Genomic DNA, 21,152 nt, shown 5'->3' with positions numbered 1-21,152 from the left:
AAAGATTACCATAAAATTTATATTCAGGATCTTTCCTAGCTAGATAAATTAAAAATAGCAGCAATTAACTTCTCCATATTAACATTCATTATACACTACTTAAGTAAGAATAATAAAGCATCATGACAAGTCTGTCATTGGAACACTTCATATTCCTGGATTATATTGAAAGATAGTCACTATTAGAAAAAACATGAAAATTCATTTTTTAATAACCATGGCATACCTGATTCCAAATTCTCTGCAGCACTAAATATTTGTTTAACAGTGCCAAATTTTAGAAGTTACTATATAAGAAATACCACATTTTACAATGCTGATATTTTACTCTATTTTACAATGAGTCAGCATAGTTAGATCATATCAGTATTTCCTGTTACATGTATTTTTTTAAAATTTTATATCCTAGCGATTGCAAGAAAACACATCTCTAATAATCACGTTCTATTAATATTTATACTATTTTCATGAATAAAAGTAGAATCCCAATGTCTAAAGCTAGCTTGGAAATTCATCCTACAGTTCTTACCCAGCAGAATTTTGGCAACTATTAAAAGGGGTCCCATTGGGGCGCCTGGGTGGCTCAGTCGGTTAAGCAGCTGACTTCGGTTCAGGTCATGATCTCACGGTCCGTGAGTTCGAGCCCCGCGTCGGGCTCTGTGCTGACAGCTCAGAGCCTGGAGCCTGTTTCGGATTCTGTGTCTCCCTCTCTCTGACCCTCCCCCGTTCATGCTCTGTCTCTCTCTGTCTCAAAAATAAATAAATGTTAAAAAAAAAAAAAAAAAAGGAGGGGTCCCAAAGTATGTAAAACATGTAAGACCAAACCCAAATTACTTAAGCATGAGCTGAAGAGAAAAAGTTACAAATTTACTCTTGTGATATCACCATTCACACATGGAGAGATTTCTGGTATGGAAAATATCATGGGAATAAAGTAAAATATAAACTATAGCTCCTCTCTGAAAAGATTAAAAGGAGTACCAAAGAGCTTTCTTCATCTTCCAAATTTTCTGTAATATGAACACATTCCAATTGAAAAAATAACAACTGAAAAAAGAAAATAAAGGAGCTGATACTGACATGGAGCGAGATCAAGGGTTTTTGCTGGCCAGGCCATGGTGAGCCTATTAGCATTAGACCATTCTGACGGCATTGTAAATCAGAACAATCCTTGTGGAAAGCAGCTTGGCAGTATGTTCATATCCCCTGATCGATTTCAGCAAATTTATCTCAAGGAAATAACTCAATTAAAAAAAAAAAAAAAAAAAGCTCAAAAATATTTACTGCAGTGAAATCTCAGAGATGACCTAAATGTCTACCAAGGATCAAAATCATGAACGTGAAAATAAGAAAAATGTTTATATTACTTAAAACACCTAAATCGAGTGTACCTTAGAACGGCAACCATGTGATAATACAGATGCATGGGGGCAGAGAGAAGAGAAATATGAAAAAAAAAAAAAAGTGGGCTATATAGTGTTTATAAAGACCAGTCACACAGTCGGTTCAGCATCCAACTTCTGATTTCAACTCAGGTCATGATCCCTGGATCATGGGATTGAGCTCCACGTTGGGCTCCGCAGGGAGTGTAGAGACTGCTTAAGATTCCTCTCTTCCTCCCTCCCTCTCTCCCTCTCTCCCCACCCCCACCCCCTCCACTGCCCACATGCTCTCTCTCAATTAAAATAAATAAATAAAAATAAATTTCAAACAAAAAAACCAGCCAACATAAACACTACTGGAGCTCTTGAAATGCTTGAGGTCCAAACTGAGTTGGGTTGTAAATATAAAATATGTCCCCGATTTGGAAGACTTAATATCAAAAAAGTAATGTAAAATAACCCATTGATACTTTTTGTTAATTACATGGTAATATGTTAGCTATACAAGGTTAAATAAAATATATTACAATCAATTTTACTTTTTTTACTCTCTGTCATGTGCCTACTAGACAATTTTAAATTACATAGGAGGTTCACGTTAGATTTCCACTGCATAGCACTGCTACATGCAGTGGTAGAATTATATGTTTCTCTTTTTTTCCTCATGTTATTATATTTTTGGAAAAAAAAAACTTTACATTAAAATGAGCATACATAAGAGCAGACTGCCAAAGCTGAATGTTTTGAAATAAAAAGAAGAGAAACCTGCTTTGTTAACTAACTGTGAGATCTTGAGCAAGTCAAGGATACGAGCAGTCATAGCTTTTGTTTCTTTTTTTTTTTTTTTTTTTAAGACAGAGAGAGACAGAGCATGAACGGGGGAGGGTCAGAGAGGGAGACACAGAATCCGAAGCAGGCTCCAGGCTCCGAGCTGTCAGCACAGAGCCCGACGCGGGGCTCGAAGTCACAGACCGTGAGATCATGACCCGAGCAGAAGTGGGACGCTTAACCAACTGAGCCACCCAGGCGTCCCACCCAGCTTTTGTTTCTGAAAAGGAAGGAGAGAAGGTCTTTAAAGAAAGGTCTTGAAACGCCTTTCCAATTTGAAGCACCAGGCAGATTTGAAGATACTCCCTTCCCAGAGATTCTTCTAGTAATTGGCAGAAATCTGCCATTTTGCTGCAGAAGATCAATCAAGAAGATGCAATAGCAAGGTGAGGTGACATTGTTCTGTCCTCTCCCGGTCCATCATGTCATAGACTTCTCTGCAAAGGCAGAGTGACGATGGACAGGTAACATCACACATTCTAGATTTATGGTATCTCTTCCTTCTAGTTCTCCCAAGAGGCCAAAGGTCTTCTAACAGGGAGTTAAACCTGAACAATGAACATGTCAATGTGGGAAGGAAAAGCTTGGATCTCAGTAGTGATGCAGACCCAACACCCAAACCTGAAGACCATTTTTAGGACACTGTCAAATATCCTAATTAAAAGTAAAAAATACAAGGGTTTAAAAGCATCAGAAAAGCTAACCAAGATTCACAAGTGTTGAATAAACGCCAAGACTCTCTTACGTTTTAAAACACACAACAGCAAAAACTCTAGGACAGTCATCTTATCCTAGATTTCATTGTGAGTTAGTTATTCCAAAGGGTCAGAGTCAAATACCATGGATTTTTAAAATAATTTGATAGTGCTAACAGTGCTAAGTATTTCAAATTAAGCCAAAGGATATCAACAAAAGATTCATGGATGAACCTTGGCAGAGAGCCATGAGCCCCATCTGCAAGTCACATATTACATATTGTTTGCATGTGATTTGGTTTTCCTTAACCCTTGAGATGCACACTGGGATTTCCCCAAAGAGCTCCCAATACCAAAGGCTTATCTTCCAATGCCAGTGGATTAATTGGGAATGGCATGTAGGACTCCAGGGAAAAACGGTTCAGAACAAAACTGCCTGGGACAATATAATTCCTCATAGAAAAAAAAGCTAATTTTCAAGTTATACGGAGGCTCAAATATACACGTGGTATAAACTGTTCTCTCATCTGAAATCAAGGATTATAGAAAGCCAATTTATATAGGATTGCGTTCTATAAGGTCAGTCAAAAATCCATACATAAACTATCGTTTTTATTAAATTCTATGATACGGAAACGAAAACTTGTTTCTCTGAGCCATTGGTTTGAAAGAACAAGTCTAGTACAATCCATTCTCCTAGTCAGTGGTGATAGGCTTCACCAGCAAGGGATCATCCATCACAAGTCTATGTGAATACCATCATACTACTTTGCATTACGCTAATCACCATGGTTACTTATCTAGCAAAGCATTCTTTAAACAGGCATGAAATCACCAATGTTGAATACAGAGCAAGGGGAGGGAGGACAGGAAGAGGAGAAGGAAACTATATTATATCTTTCCTCCAATGTAATGCATATATGTATACGAAGAAAAACCACCGTAAAAGCTAGTTAACTAGATGGCCAACATTATGCAAATAAAAATTACTGAAACTTCAGTCGACGGGAATTTGAAAACAAAATATTTGGGAATTTAGACATTTTAAAGACCTTGCTATTAAGGAGTATTTAGAGAGGAAAAAAACAAAAAACAAAAAAACTTCCTATAACTGGCTAAAATTTACTTAAGATATGCCTAACACAGTACCTGACATATAGTAGACATTCAATACGCATTTGTTAAATGAATGAGAACTTAAACATGTCCAAATGTTTCAGATTAAAGATAACCATTTTATTAATAGTGACTAAAACAAACAGAAAACCATTAGCAACTTGATCTCAGGTAACCAGCCTCAGAGGGGAGAGTCAGATCAATACAAAAAAGAAACCCAGCTCTCAAATGGATAGGCCACTGTGTGGGAAAGCGAAGAGCTCTCTGGTTAGCATCTGAGACCATTTACTCTTTTTCAACGTGAAAGGAAAAAAAACCATTGACAACTTTTCCCAATATTTTAAATAATCTGCCCTGGATAGCTTTGATAATAGTCTGAAAAACATCAAGGTGCGTACGCAATCATTAGTTTTCTTAAAATTTCCCCAGGAAAGTCAAAGAAACAGCGTACAGTAACAAAAGGAGTCTCAAGTCCTCTCTTTGATTTTCTCAATGTAAATTCACCAAATGACATGCATGTGTCACTAATAATGAAGATACACACCCACATATGGTGTCACGAAAGGGGGAAATCTGCATCTCGACTCACGCCCAGACAGTCCCACCTCAGACAGACATACCAGCTGAGCCTCCCCAGGACAATTAATAGACCCTTTTAAGGAAAAAAAAAAAAAAAAACCCTTAAAATCTCCCACAAAGAGAAAACCATCAATGGGGGGGGGGGGGGGGAGAGAACAAGCCACTTACCGGGCTGTTTTCCTTGATCCACATCGAGTCCACGGAACTAGACACATCTTTTATCAAGCACATCACGGAGAATTCTTCCCCTTCCCTAAGAAGATGGCTTGCTTTGGACACAGACACAACTGGGACAGCTCTGATGGCTAGAATAAAAAGAAATGGGACCCTCAAATAATCTGTTCTATTATATGCCATTTTCACTTGCCACTTTTCCTCAAATGCGCACAACTTACTCGGTGGTCTGTTAAATAAAATATCAGGTATGCTACTGACTGCTCTGTAGTACTTGCACATCAGCAGGCATCAGCAATTAAATCTTGTATCCTTCAAGCAAATTCATTAATACCGGGTGAAAAAGATAGGACCGTCTGCTTTGAGATTATAACGCTCCTTGACAATGCTATTTTGAAATGGGCAGGCCTGGCATTAATCTTTACCTCACACAACCTTGATGGTTTCATGAGGACGTGACCCGCACCTAGTTAAATTCTTTTAACCGAACAGGCATCTTTCCCGTAGGCCATAAAAATAATACGTTGTCCGTCTCTGAAAACCCCCATTTGAAATAACCAGACTTTCCTTAACGCCAATGAGCACACTTTTTCAAAAGCCTTAAAAAAAGCCCCCCAGTTGCTGAATGTCAACTGGTGTCGAATTTGATGATCTGAGATACAAAATCTAGACATCTTCCAGCTACCAAAATAATCTACATAACGCCAGGATAACAACAAAGTCTGTACTCAGTTGGTACTTGCCTCCTCAGATTGTGAAGAGTTTGGGAATGCATGAAAATTAAACAGCCGAGGAGAAAGTCAATCCCTCTGTCAATACTAAATCAAGGAGTGAATAACGTGTATGCTAATCTTTTCAAATAGTGTAACTGAAGCTTCCCAGTGAGTTTCTCTTGGAAGGAACACCTCGTGCGGTTACAAAACTTGGGGTGCCCCGATGTTGTTGGTTTCACGGTGGTCCCCTCCTCCTACTGCCCCCTGTATGGTCTAAATGCCAGTCGTTGGTCAACGCGCCCCGCTGGAGGCAGTCGTGGGCGGTTGTGTGGGGTGGGGACTATGCAACAAAGAGTTCACAAGCAGCTGACAGTAGTCTGAAGCCGGGGGGAGTGAGGAAGAGCCAGCTGCCTGATGGCCGATCGAAAGATGGACCAGCGAGAAGAGAGAAGTCGTGTACCAATCAACATCAACAACTGCTCCGCCTCCCAGAAGAAAGCGAGAAGGGCCCCCCCTTACCTGCCCTCACTTTCAGGGTGAATTTCTTCGACAGCACGGACTTGCCCTTCCGGTCCGCAGAGCAATGCAGGCACAGCCGATGGTACTCGCGCTTCACGTTCCTGATTGTGATGCCAGCCTTGGGATCGGTGACGAAAGTCAAGTCCTTGGGAAGAGGCTTCCCCTCGCACCCCCGGAGGGAGTAATTGGTCACCTCTGGGTCTGTCAGAGGACAGCGGACCAGCGTATCATGGTCTTCTTTCCCATACAAGGGAAGGTCAACGAGGAAAAGCTTTGCGGGATCTATAGCGTGTCAAAAATCAGTAGTTTGAATGGTTGAAAGCATTTTTGAAAAATCTGAAATGACTCCGACGTTTCTCTTTGCGAGCAAAAGTAGAATTTACCCAAACACTGCTAATTAAGTAACAGTTAACATTTGTCCCTTTCCATGTGTCAGACACCAAGCTTGGACCATTACGCTTTCTCTCATTTAACCCTCAAAACAGCCCTCAGTGGGGGCGCCTGGGTGGCTCAGTCGGTTAAGTGTCTGACTTCGGCTCAGGTCACGATCTCACGGTCCGTGAGTTCGAGCCCCGCGTCGGGCTCTGGGCTGATGGCTCGGAGCCTGGAGCCTGCTTCCGATTCTGTGTCTCCCTCTCTCTCTGCCCCTCCCCCGTTCATGCTCTGTCTCTGTCTCAAAAATAAATAAAAACGTTAAAAAAAAAATTAAAAAAAAAAAAACAGCCCTCAGTGAAGGGCACTATCATCATCACCCTTTTATACATGAAGAAACTGAAGTCTCAAAAAAGTGACTCTCCTAGGGGCGCCTGGGAGGCTCAGTCGGTTAGGCGTCCGACTTCGGCTCAGGTCATGATCTTGTGGTCCGTGGGTGAAAGCTGTCTGTGCTGACAGCTCGGAGCCTAGAGCCTGCTTTAGATTCTGTGTCTCCCTCTCTCTTTACTCCCCCATCTCCTTTTGCACTCTGTCTCTCTCTCAAATAAACATTAAAAAAAAATTATTTTTTTTTTAAAGGGACTCTCCTAAAGTGACATGGTCCAGAAACGGCTGGGCGGAACTCGAACTGCAGTCCGACTGATAGCACAACTTGGGCTCTTAAAAATCTGGGGATATTTTATTACAAAACTTACTCTTTTTCCACAACAGAGGATACTCTAAGGAGCATGAGCCAAGACTAAGCCGGTCTGATATTACCTATCAGGATCAGAGAGGAGAGGTATTCTTCCTCTTAACTGTTCTGTGGGGACCCCCTTCCAGAGTCCCCAATCTCCAGAATCTTTTGGCTTCTGCATAGAATCTGCGAAAACTATTAGCAGGCCACCCCATACGGATGTCACGTGGGTCCCGCTCTATCCATACTCTCTTGAAAGACGCATATTAATACAAACTTGTGGAAATCAACTGAAGCCATATTCCCAAGGGGAGCTCATGAGTTTCAGGAATGCGGTGGCAAACACTTTATCATCCAAACCAGGACGCTTGTGAGTGAAGGGGAGTGCTATTAACAATTACGCCAGGACACCAGGTGTGGACTGGAAAAGCCTCAGGCAGACTGGGACCTCATATAAGCAAAGACAAACCTCATTCTGTATACACAATACGCTGCCACCTCTCCTGTGTAAAGAGAATACAGATACACGGTTGGGCCAACAGATTATGTTTAAAATGTTTCTTACTTGTCCTTTCTACCTGGAATTCAGGTGTTCCACAAAAATCAACTTGGCATCATTGAAATATATACTGACCAATTTTGAAAGGTAATTTTCCAGAACGAATTATGCACCTCCCAGCCTTACTAATGAGTTCTATGAATAAAGTACTTCATGATGGCTGAACTATGGTCTGAGGCCATAGCTGTTTTGTTTGGTTTATTTTTTGTACATCTACTCTTGCTCGGTGGCTTAGTCTAGCTCCTACAATGCCCCAATTTCTTTCATTGCTGTAACATGAATCACTTAAGTATCCAAACATCTTAAATCAGTAATAATTCAGCATAGGGCTAAGTTACTAGGGAAGACTTTCCCTTTAAAGAAAACCATGAAGTCTGCCAGACCGACCTGGCGAATTCAGTCGTCCCCATTTATTCAGTGGTTTACCCATTGCGTTAATGTGCAGAATGATACTTCATTAGCACCTGAAAATTAAAGAGTACCTTCCTGAATGTCAAAGAACAGCACACAGGTTAGCTCGACAATTACGGAATCATACCCAGAGGCTAAGCTGCGCCTTATCACTGTGTATTTTTCAGCTACCCACCTAGGAAAGAATAACAGATAAACTAAGGAGAGCAGAGTGAATTTCATGGCAACCTTCTCTACAGTGAACACTAGGTGAGTCAACTGTATTAACCCTTGATAGAGCTAGAATTTGCACAATGCGGTCTCCTCAAAGACAATTACATCAGGACGACAGAGCAGGTGATCTTATCTGAAGGTTGCAATGAAAACCTGAAGCTCTTGAGGTTGCCCAGATCTACGATCTAGGACAAATTTACTCATTATTCCTCCACAATAACCACGGGTGAGGCCTCCTACGCAGCCTCTTTCAATGGTAGCCCAGTCTAGGTACAGATGCAGGACCAGAACTGGGACTCTCTTTGTCCTGCTAGAACCTGGGTATATCTCTTAAGCTTTAAGTACTTGTTTTTACATCAACGAGAAGATTCTCCTGCCTACCCCCCCTTCAGCAAACCTCCTCTTGAGAAGGAGGTGAAAAGCACAAATACAGATGAATCATGGAGGTTGTCATGGGAAATGAGGTACAGAAATCCAACCATCATATTTTTCTTCTAAGAGGTCACAGTTTGTTTGTTTTATCTGTTCTTCGGGTTTTGGGTTTGTTTTTTTACATGAATCCACTGACAACTATTAAGAACCTAAGAGGGACAGGGGTTGATTAGCTGACTGGGTGATTTTTCCGGAATTTGCTCCCTAAAAGTGGATCAATTCTTTTGAAGTGTTGGCCTGTTTAGGCCTTTAGAGGCCTTTAGTTCCCTGAAGTGTTTTTACTAAGTGGGAGTATCTAGGATCTCAAGGCATTAAAATGCAGCTTTCCCAAAGGGCCCAATTTATTCTCAGGGTTTACTCAGAGCTTCCAGAACAAATGGGCTCACCATATTGTAACCTCATTAGGAAGAGCATCACAGCCTTGCAGACCTTCAGCTGGAGTCATAACCACAGCCACCATGTGTCAGAAGATGGGGGGTGGGGGGGGAACTAACTAAGAATAATTTGTTTTAGGTTTTCTAGACCCAGCCAGTAACATTTTATCTCTGGCTGGCCATGTATATGTCATCCATAATTAAGAACAAGATCTTAAGTTCTCCAAAGCATTGCATGAAAGAAAGCCACACGTTTACCTCTAACAAACACGTAAATGGAACTGCTTAAGCCGCCTCCGTTGGTGCACGTGTAATTGCCCGTATTGGTGGCCTCTGCTTTCTCCGTGATCCATTCATTGTGTGTGATCTCACTCGACTGGCCCAGGGTCTCAAAAGTCCATTTGACAAACCCTGGATCGGTGCACAACAGCCTAATCTCGTCGCCAACACTGACTATTAACTCTGACGTTGCTGGATGGATGGAGGGTAGAGACCATTCCCCCGGACTCGCAGATGGTTGAGAAGAGCCTGCCAAGAAAAGTCAGAATCGTGTTGAGTATGATCTTTTTCCTTGGCGAAATAAAGCATTTCTTCCGATATTGATTTCCATCTTCTGTGTGCTCTACAATAAAAATAGGACAGAGCTGCCCGGCTATTTATAGTTAGAAAGAGTTCTGTTTAAAGTTTAAGTTCATCTACTGAATTATTTTCTGCAACTCTCAACTAGAGGGTCGCACTTGGTATGCAACCAACTCACTGGATGCCATGGCCTTCTCTGGGCTAAACACCCCAGCTGGGTCAAGTTTCCACTCTGAATAGGGGCCGTCGCCGTGGTACTGACTTACTGACACCCAGCCTAGAAACAACAAAAACAAAACCTCGCACTATCAAAACACACACACAAAAACTCCTGACCTGTTACTCTCGTGGCAAAACGTACATGATCATGACACAGCTTGGCTGTGAACTGTTATTTGTATGCAGTGCTCCTTACATGGTGATGTTCATCAAAAGGAGAACTATTTATGAGTTCCAAGCAATAGGGCAGAAAATGAAAATCCCATTTGAAAGATCAGACCATGAGAGGTTTCATGACATTTGTCGGGTTGCAGCCTAGTCAAACTAATGCCTAGACAGGCGTCCTAGTTTAAAAGATGCAAACTTTAGACTCTGAATATGAAACTTGAACCTTAGAAAATTCGCAGCAGTCAACTCATTCATCCATCTGTCGCATAAATGCATGAATTACGATCTGCAAAAGCTTTGGGCATAAATGCATTAATTGTGATCTGCAAAAGTCCACGTGAAGTGCAACACGTGGTTCTTACACACACTCCAGAGTTTACAGAACACACTGCTTCCATGTCAGAATAAGTGAAACATAGCTCCGAGTTTTAGCTTTAAGCTGAAGAAGTAGGAGGTGGGCTGGGCCAGAAAAGGCCAAAGACGAGACACGTGCCATGGACATATACCACAGAGACCACGCGCAGAGGCACCATACGGTTTTCAGTAGAAAGGTGACATGCAGAGTAAGATACTAGAGATCAATCGGAGTCAAGGAAATCAGTGAAAAGCCCTGGTTCTCAGGTAGGCAGAAGCGATAAGACTTACAGTAAGGATTTGAGACTAAGGATGCCGCGTACGCCAGAGGAAAAACACATCAATGGTTATAGTGCAATGAAAGCTACAAAGATAGACTCACCTACAGCCTGGGTGAGGGAGATGGAAGAAAGAGTCCCTGGACGAGGTGGGCTAGAGCATCAGGGGAACAGAACTCCCTGGGGTGCTTTCAATGACTTCTGCAAGGTCATGGGCGAAATGGGATGCCTATCCCACACCAGGAAACTCTCTACACGTTTGGCATGATCGGGGGTGGGGAGATGGGGACAGAATCATAAAGGGATGGGGACAGGAGGGGCGAGAGCCCTGCAATAACATGTGGGGTTAAAAGATGGGATCAGACAGTCAAGGGTAAGAGATTGTGGAAAAAAGAGGAACACACAGTACAAATCTTGGAGAGCCCTCCCAGCTAAGATTTAAAACTCAAACAAACAACAAAAACAACAAAAAGGCACAACCAGAAAGGAAGGGGAATTGCTAAAGAGGGGAGGGAAGGCAACACATCAGACGGTTTCAAAGAAAAGGTGGTGGGTCCTAAGGCAGGTGCTGAGCAAGGTCAAGGGCATGAACAAAAGTCCCTGCATTTGGTGGGAAAGAGATCACAGGAAATCTGAGAGTACAATTTCAGGTGAGTGGGAGTGTCTGTGTGCTCCAAGGTTAAAGTCTAAGTGTAGACCTCTTGCTGAGGAGCTACAGCAAGAGAAGGCAGAGAAATAGATCTGTAGTCAAACGAGGCTAAAAGTTACAGAAGGGATCCCTTAACATGTGAGCATAGAAGGAAAAGAGTCTGTGGAGAGGCACGGACCAAAGATGCTCCGAAGAAGCACTCAAACTGTCTGCTGCAGGTGCACACAGATGACCAGTCTCGATTCCAATTTGTCATCCAGACAAACGATCTCATCCGGGCACCTTTCAACCATGGTTTCAATTGCAGCTCCACGAGATCATGCCAAGTACACCCCAGATTAAAGACGCTCAGCAACTTGGATTTGCAGACGGTAATAACAAGGTCAATTATAATCATCAAATGTTATTAAGCACCAACAACATAAGAAGTGCTATAGGCCAAGACCACCTATACCTGCTGGCCTCAGCATCTAGATGGAGGAGACGGGATATAAAAACAAAGTGCTTATGATTATTTTTAAAGTTATACAGCACACTAAATAATGAAAACGGGCACAACAATAAATGAAGACACTATCACTCCACTTATTTATCCCCTGGTGAAAAGGGAGTAGTTCCAAGTAAATAGCAGTGACGTGGACAGTAAATTTAATCCAAAAATTCTTAAAGAATTTGTATTGCCATATATTTTGATCAATTCAGTTTTCTCGGGAGTGGATCTTAAGGGTATATGTAGATATTACAATCCAGTTGAATAAATATTGCTGACTTCCAGAGACCTACCACACCAATGTATGCTAAGCCTCACTGTGTGACCTAAGGCAGACCACTCAACTTCTCTGTGCCCAAGTTTCCACATCTGGAAAAAGATTAAAAAAAAAAAAAACCCTCATCTCAGAGTTCTTATGGGAATCAAATGCGGCAAATACATGTAAGGAGCTTCACACAGGACTGGGCACCTTTAATAAACATTGGCTATTACAGCAAAGCCATAAAGTATACTTGGTAAGACCTTGGACTGAAAACAGTCTAAATGTCCATCCTGGCTCTGCCATTAGTCAGTGTGTGATCCTTAGGCCGGTTCCTCATCAACTGGGTCTCAGTTTGCTCATTTGCAAAGGAGGGACAGTAACAGAACCTATTTCATAAGGCCATTATATAAAGCCCTCAGAACCGTCTGGGGGCACCTAGACAATACTAGTAAATATTGGACATGATTATTCTAAAAACAGAACCTCTTGGGGTGCCTGGGTGGCTCAGTCGGTTGAGCGTCCGACTTCAGCTCAGGTCATGATCTCGCAGTCTGAGTTCGAGCCCCGCGTCAGGCTCTGTGCTGACAGCTCAGAGCCTGGAGCCTGCTTCTGATTCTGTGTCTCCCTCTCTCTTCGCCCCTCCCTGACTCATGTTCTCTCTCTGTCTCAGAAATAAACACTAAAAAAAAAAAAAAAAATTAAAAACAACAACAAAAAAAACAGAACCTCTTATCACTCCTCCAATCGGTCCTGACTTACTCACTTTCTATGAATGTAAACGGTTCCGTCATTTCCCAAACAGGTTCCTGCCTGACTTCTGCCTCCTTGGCAGCAAATCCTAGCAATCTTTCTGCCACTCCTCCTTGTCTGTCTTTCCACACCTGCTGTCCCGCCCCCAGACTGGCCACTTATTATCTCACAGAGAGATGGCCTCCTCTCCTAAAAGATCTCCATGGCTCTGGCCACCCCACTCACAGCTCCTCAAACCTCATAACCCTGAGATCTATCAGCCTAAAGCACCACCTCTCAACAACCCCACTCCCAGCCTCAAAAACCCTAACAGAGGCCGCAACAGCTAACTCTGACATCATGTATGGGTTGCCAAGCACTTTTCATGGGACTAATTTATAGCTGCTTCCTCTGGACCTTTACCTGCCTCTCCAATAAGACAGATCCTTAGGCTGGCTGGCTAAGGAGCGTGCAAACCGCTCTATTCCTTGCTCGGCCCATCTTTCCGCCCATGTCCCCAGAACACACCAACTCCACAATTCACCTTCATGCCACGTGGAAAGCCCTGTTTTCATGGGTGTTAGTCCCTCACCATGATCACCTGTCCTCACTAAATCCGTCCAACATGTCCAGCCCCATCACCCATTTGGTTTGTACTGATGCTTACACGTGGTCCACGTCTACGTCTTACCTCCTCGTAATCCTAAATTGTGTTTTTCCCCTGGCACAGTCATGAAAACATTCCCTTCGATCCCTGAACATGTGAAAGATCGGAGGAAGGACAGGTTCCTAAACACCCAGCCCCTGTAACAGGTGTCAACAGCCCACCGATCTATCCCCAAAAGAGGACAGATGTCATTTCTGCGGCTCCACTAAGGGAGTGGCTCCACTCATCCATTAAACTGCTACAGATACCTCCAAGAAAGAAGCCTCCAAATTTGAGATCACGGGTGTAGGCTTTCCTTCTAGAGATTTAAAAAACAAATTTTAAAATAATTGCCACCAGAAGCATTAAGGATTTTATTTTCAAAATACATTATTTGTAAGTTCAACCCTCTAACTCACCCTGTAAAAGGAAAATAGAGCTTATATTACAGTGGGACTGTGTATCATTTATTCTCTTTTTTCCAAACTACCTTGAATGTTATTATAATGTTCTCACAATAGAAAAAAAACCAGAGATACATGTTAAAGGTTTGCAAGGGACACCTGACAAGTTGGAAGAACATGCGTCTCTTGATCCCAGGGCTATGAGTTCGAGCCCCATGTCGGGTGTAGAGATTACTAAAAAAATAATAATAATAAACTTCAAAAAAAGTGTATATACACATCTACCTGCCTTTATTATATTTTAAATTCAAGACCAATAAGGTATTCCAACTGAGCTTTGAAATTGTTCTGAAATCACACATTATGGAAAGTGTTTGGCACATAGCAAGTTCTCAACAAATGTTTGTTGAGTTGGGTTTTATCTACATCAGACTCTTTGTATTAGAAAATGTGCTTCCTTAATTGTGTTTGGCTAAGGCTAATTTATGAGTTGTTTTCTATTCCCTGAACACATGTTAATTAATGAGTCAAAAAAAAGAAATGGCAAATCCTACCATTGTGGGGACCAACTATTAGAGGGACTGATGGCTCTGGGCCATCATAGTCAATAATGTTGCAAGACTTTAACAATATCAAGATAAATGCCAAAAAAAAAAAAAAAGATAAATGGCAACATACCTTCAATAACCTTTCACTAGTGTAAAATTCAACCATACCCAAAAGAATTGAAAGCAGGGATACAAACAGATACTTGCAAACACACGTTCACAGCAGCATTACTTACAACAGCCAAGACGTAGAAACAACCCAAGTGCCCATCAACAGATAGACAAAATATAGTATGTGCATACAAGGGACTATTATTCAGCCATGAAAAGGAAATTCTGACACCTGTTACCACATCGATGAACTTCACAAACATCATGCTATGTGAGACAAGCCAGAAACAAAAGGATAAATGTTGTATGATTCCATTACGTGACGTACCTACAGTAGGCAAATTCAGAGACAGAAAGTAGAATACAGACTACCAAGGGCCGGGGGATGGGGAATGGAGCGTTAATGGGTTTAATGGGTACAGAATTTCCATTTGGAATGATAAAAAAAAGAAAAAAAAAAAGTTCTGGACACGGATAGTGGTGATGGTTGCGCAACATCGTGAATGTGAACGGCACTGAATTGGACGCTTAAAAAAAATGGTACATTTTATATCATGTGTATTTTACCACAATAAGAAAAATGTCTAAAATTAAAAAAAAAAAACAGAAAAACAAACAAAAAAACCCAATTCTTTAAAGGCCCTGGCTGGTGAAGCCTCAAACCTTCTCAGCTACCTTGGATCTTTCTTAGCTGACCACTGGTATCAGCCTCTGTGAGCCCCCTGACTTTGTTTTAAATCATATCATTAAAAAAAAAAAAAAAAAAAAAAAAAAATAATTAATTGTTGTCATTATTTTTACTCGTTCCACACAGTTGTGCCTGAGGGTCCGAATAGCATCTTGACTACCATCTCTCTACGACCTTACACAAAGCAGGCATTCATAAAAGGTCTTTTAACCTTCTGGGTTGAATAGGCTGTATGTTTTAAATGCTGCGGACTCCTGGGGCGCCTGGGTGGTGCAGTCGGTTAAGCATCCGACTCCTGATCTCGGCTCAGGTCATGATCTCATAGCTTTTGAGTTCGAGCCCCGCGTTGGGCTCTGTGCTGACAGCTCAGTCTGGAGCCTGCTTTGGATTCTGTGTCTTCCTCTCTCTGCTCCTCCCCTACTCACACTCTGTCTCTTTCTCAAAAATAAACATTAAAAAAAATAAAAAATCAAAAAAACCATGTGGACTCCTACCCAGGAGACTCTGAGCACTCAAGACCATTAGGTTCTTTTCTGCACCTCTGCTCTCCTACTCACACTATCAGAGTCACTTGGTCTACTTCTCAAACCTGTTTACGGAAGTTCGACTTGTGGTGTATTATATATATAAATTAAGTGCATGTTATGAAAATTGAAATGTATGTGGAGGCGGAGGCGGGGGGAAGGGCTGTTGATTCTCTGATAACTAAGAAACACTCTAAAGGCGGCTCAACTAAAGGGAGTGTCAAATTCAATGTGGCTAAAATAGGAGACGATTGGAGGAGGGCCTCCAAGTCACAAACAGGGTTGGGGGGGGGGTGGATCTGCATCCTAACAGTTTCACGAGCATTACATTTAAGGAAACTGAAGTTAGAAACCGCAGACCTTGCTTGCATCTTGGGTGTGGTGTATGCGGAGAACTCCCGCCAGTCATCCCGAACTCAAAGTCAACCAAAACTCAAAGACAAGGTTCTGCTTCTCCACCAAAAAGAATGCGGTCGCCCATCTTTCTTAAGTGAAAAAAAAAATATTCAAGGTATACTTGAATTAAAAGACTAATTGAGGGTGCCTGGGTGGCTCAGGTCATGATCTCAGTTTGTGAGTTCGAATCCCACATCGGTGAGCTTGAGCCCCGCTTTGGGTAAAACACGAGCCCCGCGTGAGCTCCGCTCCTCTCCTCTCCTCCCCTCTCCTCTCCTCTCCTCCCCTCCCCTCCTCCTCCCTTCCCCTCCTCTCCTCTCCTCTCTTCTCTTCTCTCTCTGCCCCTCGCTCACTTGCGCCCCCTCTCTCAAAAAAATAATGATAAAATAAAACAAAATACTAATTGAGAGTCCAGGTTGCACTTCTACTAGAGAAGGTTCTCAATGATCAGTGTAAGTTAGAGCCACTTGCTTGAGCACAAGGTTCTCCCCAGGCCTGCCAGCAGTGGCTGGACCCCTCCCACCATTGCTACAAACCTATTCTCAAAGATCCTCCCGAGGGCTTTGCACCCTTCACAGATGTCTAAGCTGCAAAGCCTGGATTTACAGCTGGGGTTAAAAGTAAGGAAGTCATTTCAAAACCTTTTCTTTGGACACAAATATAAGGAACCAGGTAAAATAACGGCAGGGAGGAAAACCCACGTAGAGAGGCCTATTCTAGTTTTGAGGAAGTAGGGCAGGAGGAGTCCCTACTAAGGCAAAGCTCAAAGCCCCATTGTAGTCTAACTACTCACTAGTTCAAGTACTATTTAACCACAGTTTGTAATAAAAAAAAGGGGGGGGCTAATGATTTGTATATCCTACTCTTTCTGACATACTTTTATATCCCCACAGGAATAAACTGGATGAAAACCAAGTTGGAAGGATCCTGGTAATTGCCCGCAACACCCATGAGGCTTTAAAAACAAGTAGATGATACTGGAAATAGAATAAAGCGGGAGGGAGGGGGAGCATGAGCTCAGTGAAAACCAAACAAACCTTATAAAAATGCTCTGGCCCAGTGGCAGGGAGACTGTAAATCGATCCTGGATCACCCAGACTGAAGGAAGCCATGCCACCCAGACTGAAGGAAGCATGGCCCCCACTTTACTGTTGGGTTCAAGCTACCATATGTACCCAAGTCTTTTGCTTCAACACTGCATAACTATTACAATGGTAGTGAAGTAGATGCTGATGGAGACCTCAGGGACAAACCCAACACCAATGAAATAAAAATACTGAAAGGTGATAAACATGTCCCAGGACTCCAAGGGAGCAGCTACTGTTCTCCCCAAAAGCACCATGAAAAAAGTTCCAGAGGAAGGGGCCGTGAGGGCTGAGCCAGTAAGACCTTGTCCATTGGCACGTGTCGCTGTTTATATGTGTGTTCAAGGAAAGGCAAGGCAAAGTTCTCAGAGTGTGAAGGTGTGTGTGGTAGTCAGGAAAAGCTCATCCTACAAGGACCTCGCCCCTACCTTACTCCCACACAAGCTCTCAGAACCCAAAGCAAAGTCTGTATCTCTCTCTGTGCTCAAAGCCTCACAGAGCACCAGGAATACAGAAGGTGACAAAAAATGCACGGTGAAGGGATCACTACATGTATTAAATGTGGAGGTGGCGGACAGGGAAGGTAATTGGGGACATCATCCTACACAGCGGCGTGTCTCTGATCTAGAGTGCTTTTTAACCAGTCTTCCTGCAGGTCAATTTCTTTCAGTGATGGATAATTTTATACATTCTTTTATATGACAGATCATGAAATAGAAAGTAAAATAAATTCCACTTTTCGGGTGGAAAAATCACGAGCCTTCAAAGAAACCAAACCACCTTACAACGACATACTCCCAAACATACCATCGAAATCCCTACTCCCCCCAACCTTCAACGGCACCTCCATGGGCAAGTTTGAGAACGGTCCTAATGGATCACATGATGCCAGATTCACAACTCTGCTATTTCCAAAGCACTTTCTGGGTAAGAGAGAGTTCAGCTGTATCTTTCACCTTGTAATTCCGAGATTAAAGCACTTACTGGGATAGAGCTCATTATTAAAATCTACTCAGGTTAGACACAAGATAAATAACAAGTAATTGACACAATCTCACTGTCTTAGGTCTTCCACGGCGATATTCCTGTGGCCGTGGCCTCAAAACCAATCCCTTGGCACAGTGCACATTTGTACTTAGTTCTTAAAAATGACAGAAATTCTCTATCTGCACGCCCAGCCTTGGTACTACATCAGACACAGGATTTGCAGTGATTATACAAAATTTGTTTCCGTATTTGAGACAGTTTACGGTTTCCAGCCATAGCAATACACCACTGTAAAACGATCAGCCATTTGAAAGTCGGTTTAAAATCGTAAAATAACAAAGACTTCACTGCAGCATAGTTTTTGAAAACAGCAGCTCCTTAAGTATATTGCAACGTTGGTCTAAAGATTATGAACTAATTGACAGAAGGGAACTAATGGGCAGAACCGGAGCCTTAGTCATTAGTGGCAGCGAGGGATGGGAACAAAGCAGGTACTTCTGAAAGGGTCTTCATTGATGAAATGGTACTAGAGCTCCTACTATTTGTCCTGGGTGGGGCTGGGGCCCAGGAGAATACAGAGCCTTAGAATGAAGCCAGCAGAGCCAGAAGGGAAACGGGGCGGGGCAAGAAGAGGATTCCCAAAGCTCAGAATAAAGAGTGTGACCTGGCTAGGCCCCGGGGTAGAGAAGGGGAAAGGTCTATTAGGAGCAGGGAACACGACAGCAAATATGGCAGACCTAGGAAGGTGTGTGCAACATCACGGTGTGAGGCCATAGGTCCTGAGGGGCAGGATCATCACAGGGCCCCCTTTGGGATCATCACAGGCCCCCTTCGTCACAGGAAGGGGGTGAGCCCAGCCTGACGGGGAGCGACTGATGTGTGCTGGTCAGACCTCAGAGGGAGCAGTGAAGGATAGTATTGATGGGTGAGTAAAGGTCCTGGGGTGGGCTGCATCTGAGCAGCGAAAAAGCGAGAGGAAGAAGACAGGACACCTGTGTTTGGCTTAGGTGATGGGGAGATGCGGTGCTGACAGCCTGGAGGAGGAAGAAGATTTAGAAGTATCTGGACCAGTGGGTGGCACTGGAATGTCCGGGAAGTTTGCTGGGGGGAGGGCTGGGGGGGGGGGCTGTGTCAGGGCCACAAACACACTCACCAGCACACAGTAAGTGACTGGGGGAGGGGGAGCTAACCAGCTGGGTCCCTAGAATCATCCAGGGAGGAAGAATACAGAGGGGCCAAAAAGGAGATGACAGACACAAGGTGGCTAGAGTAGGGTAGAGATGGCATGGCTAGGTTGGTAAAGGAGAACCAAGAAATTCCAGATAAGGTGGTGTAGAGGACCTTCTAGATGGATGCCAGAATCTCTGAGGGCATGCAGCCGGTGGGGGACCAGAAGTGGACAGAGAACGAGCCCCTCAATTATCAGCACACAAGACTGGTCACTAACAGACACATCCTAGCCTATATCACTCATTACAACACTGGCCACACGCCAGAATCGCCAACGTCCCAGTCCCGCCCTACGCCAATTTGCACCAGAATCTCCAATGGTCGTAGGTGTGGGAGAAGAGGAACCTTGACTGCACGTGCTGTTGAAGGCCGGCAACCTCGGGGCCACGGGGGGGGGGGGGGGGGGGCAGGAGGACTCTTGGAGCTCGACAGCATGGGAGGCAGCGGCTCCTAGAGGGCTGAGTTAGAATGTGGGGAAGGGGAGCCACAGAGGCGGGAGAACAAAGAAGGAAAGAAAAGGAAACAGGGACAGAGAGAGGAGTGATTGGCCGAGAAGGTCAGTACAGACCTGCCACAGGCTCCTGGGCTGTTGCTGCCTGACCTCAGGGGCTGATGAATGTGGCCATAAGGTGCAGGAGCCCATGTGGGGGTCAATGGCACCAAAGCCAAGGTGAAAACGCTTATTGTCCAGGTCCTTTTCTTTTTTTTTTTTTTTTAATGTTTATTGGGGGTGGGGGGTGGAGAGAGCAGAGAGGGGATGGGAGAGGGAGAGGGAGAGGGAGAGGGAGAGGGAGAGGGAGAGGGAGAGGGAGAGGGAGAGGGAGAGGGAGAGGGAGGGAGAGGGAGGGAGAGGGAGGGAGAGGGAGGGAGAGGGAGGGAGAGGGAGGGAGAGGGAGAGGGAGGGAGAGGGAGGGAGAGGGAGAGGAAGGGAGAGGGGGGAGGGAGAGGGAGAGGGAGAGGGAGAGGGAAGGAGGGGGAGGGAGGGGGGAAGAGGGAGAGGGAAGGAGGGGGAGGGAGGGGGGGGAGAGAGAGAGAGAGAGAGAGAGAATGAATCTCAAGCAGGTTCCGTGCTGTCAGCACAGAGCCCCATGCAGGGCTCAATCCCACGAACCATGAGATCATTACCTGAGCCAAAATCAAGAGTCGGACACTTCACTGAGCCACCCAGGCGCCCCTCCAGGTCTTTTTTCTTTGGACCTGCTCTTTCCAGGAAAGGGGTACAAAGGGGCCAGTGGTACCACATGTGGGTCCTGCCTTCTCATGGACGTCCAGGGAAGAGAGGTTCATCAGGCTCCCCAGTGCTAGAAACGGATGTCCCACCCTACACAGGGGTGCTTATCTCTCGGAAGGCAGGGCCAGGCTGCATTTCCCACCCCCCCCCATTCTACCTTCTCACCCACCACCTTTCTGTGGGCTTTCAGCCTAGGTGGATTCACCTGTGGTGTGGGCCCTTCCTGCCTCTGCCACGGAGAGTGGTTTCCTCCTGGGGGCCAAGTCAGCTCCTCCATTTTCTGCCTTAACCACAGAACCAGTAAGGTGCGTGCTTGGACAAACCCAGAACTACTGAATCACCTATGTTGATCACACCTTATCTGCAGTCCTTGCATTTCCTGCTCTCATGGCTGTTATTGGGATCCCTGGTGAAAGAACATACATCTCATCCTCTGCTGTAAAGCACCTCCCCAGATTCCTCAACCTGGTA

The 21,152-nt window shown here is 44.0% G+C and overlaps 1 protein-coding gene across 1 annotated transcript in view; it reads right to left on the bottom strand.

Moving 5' to 3' along the window:
• The window catches only part of KIT (KIT proto-oncogene, receptor tyrosine kinase), an 85,420-nt gene that overhangs the window by 37,968 nt on the left and 26,300 nt on the right, over positions 1 to 21,152 (bottom strand). Inside the window, exons 2-4 of the mRNA XM_047092147.1 lie at positions 9,362 to 9,631; positions 6,007 to 6,288; positions 4,769 to 4,905 (exon numbers count right to left, since the gene is read on the bottom strand). Of these exons, the coding sequence (XP_046948103.1) occupies positions 4,769 to 4,905; positions 6,007 to 6,288; positions 9,362 to 9,631 (689 nt within the window). The remainder of the gene's footprint in view (positions 1 to 4,768; positions 4,906 to 6,006; positions 6,289 to 9,361; positions 9,632 to 21,152) is intronic.

The sequence above is a fragment of the Lynx rufus genome, unplaced genomic scaffold (assembly GCF_022079265.1).
Source record: "Lynx rufus isolate CCGP_SWC_20201006 ecotype Redwood Valley unplaced genomic scaffold, mLynRuf1.p SCAF_3, whole genome shotgun sequence".
NCBI classification, from domain to species: domain Eukaryota; kingdom Metazoa; phylum Chordata; class Mammalia; order Carnivora; family Felidae; genus Lynx; species Lynx rufus.
The sequence above is the reverse complement of the archived record's forward strand: the minus strand, read 5'-3'. Positions and strand labels throughout refer to the sequence as shown.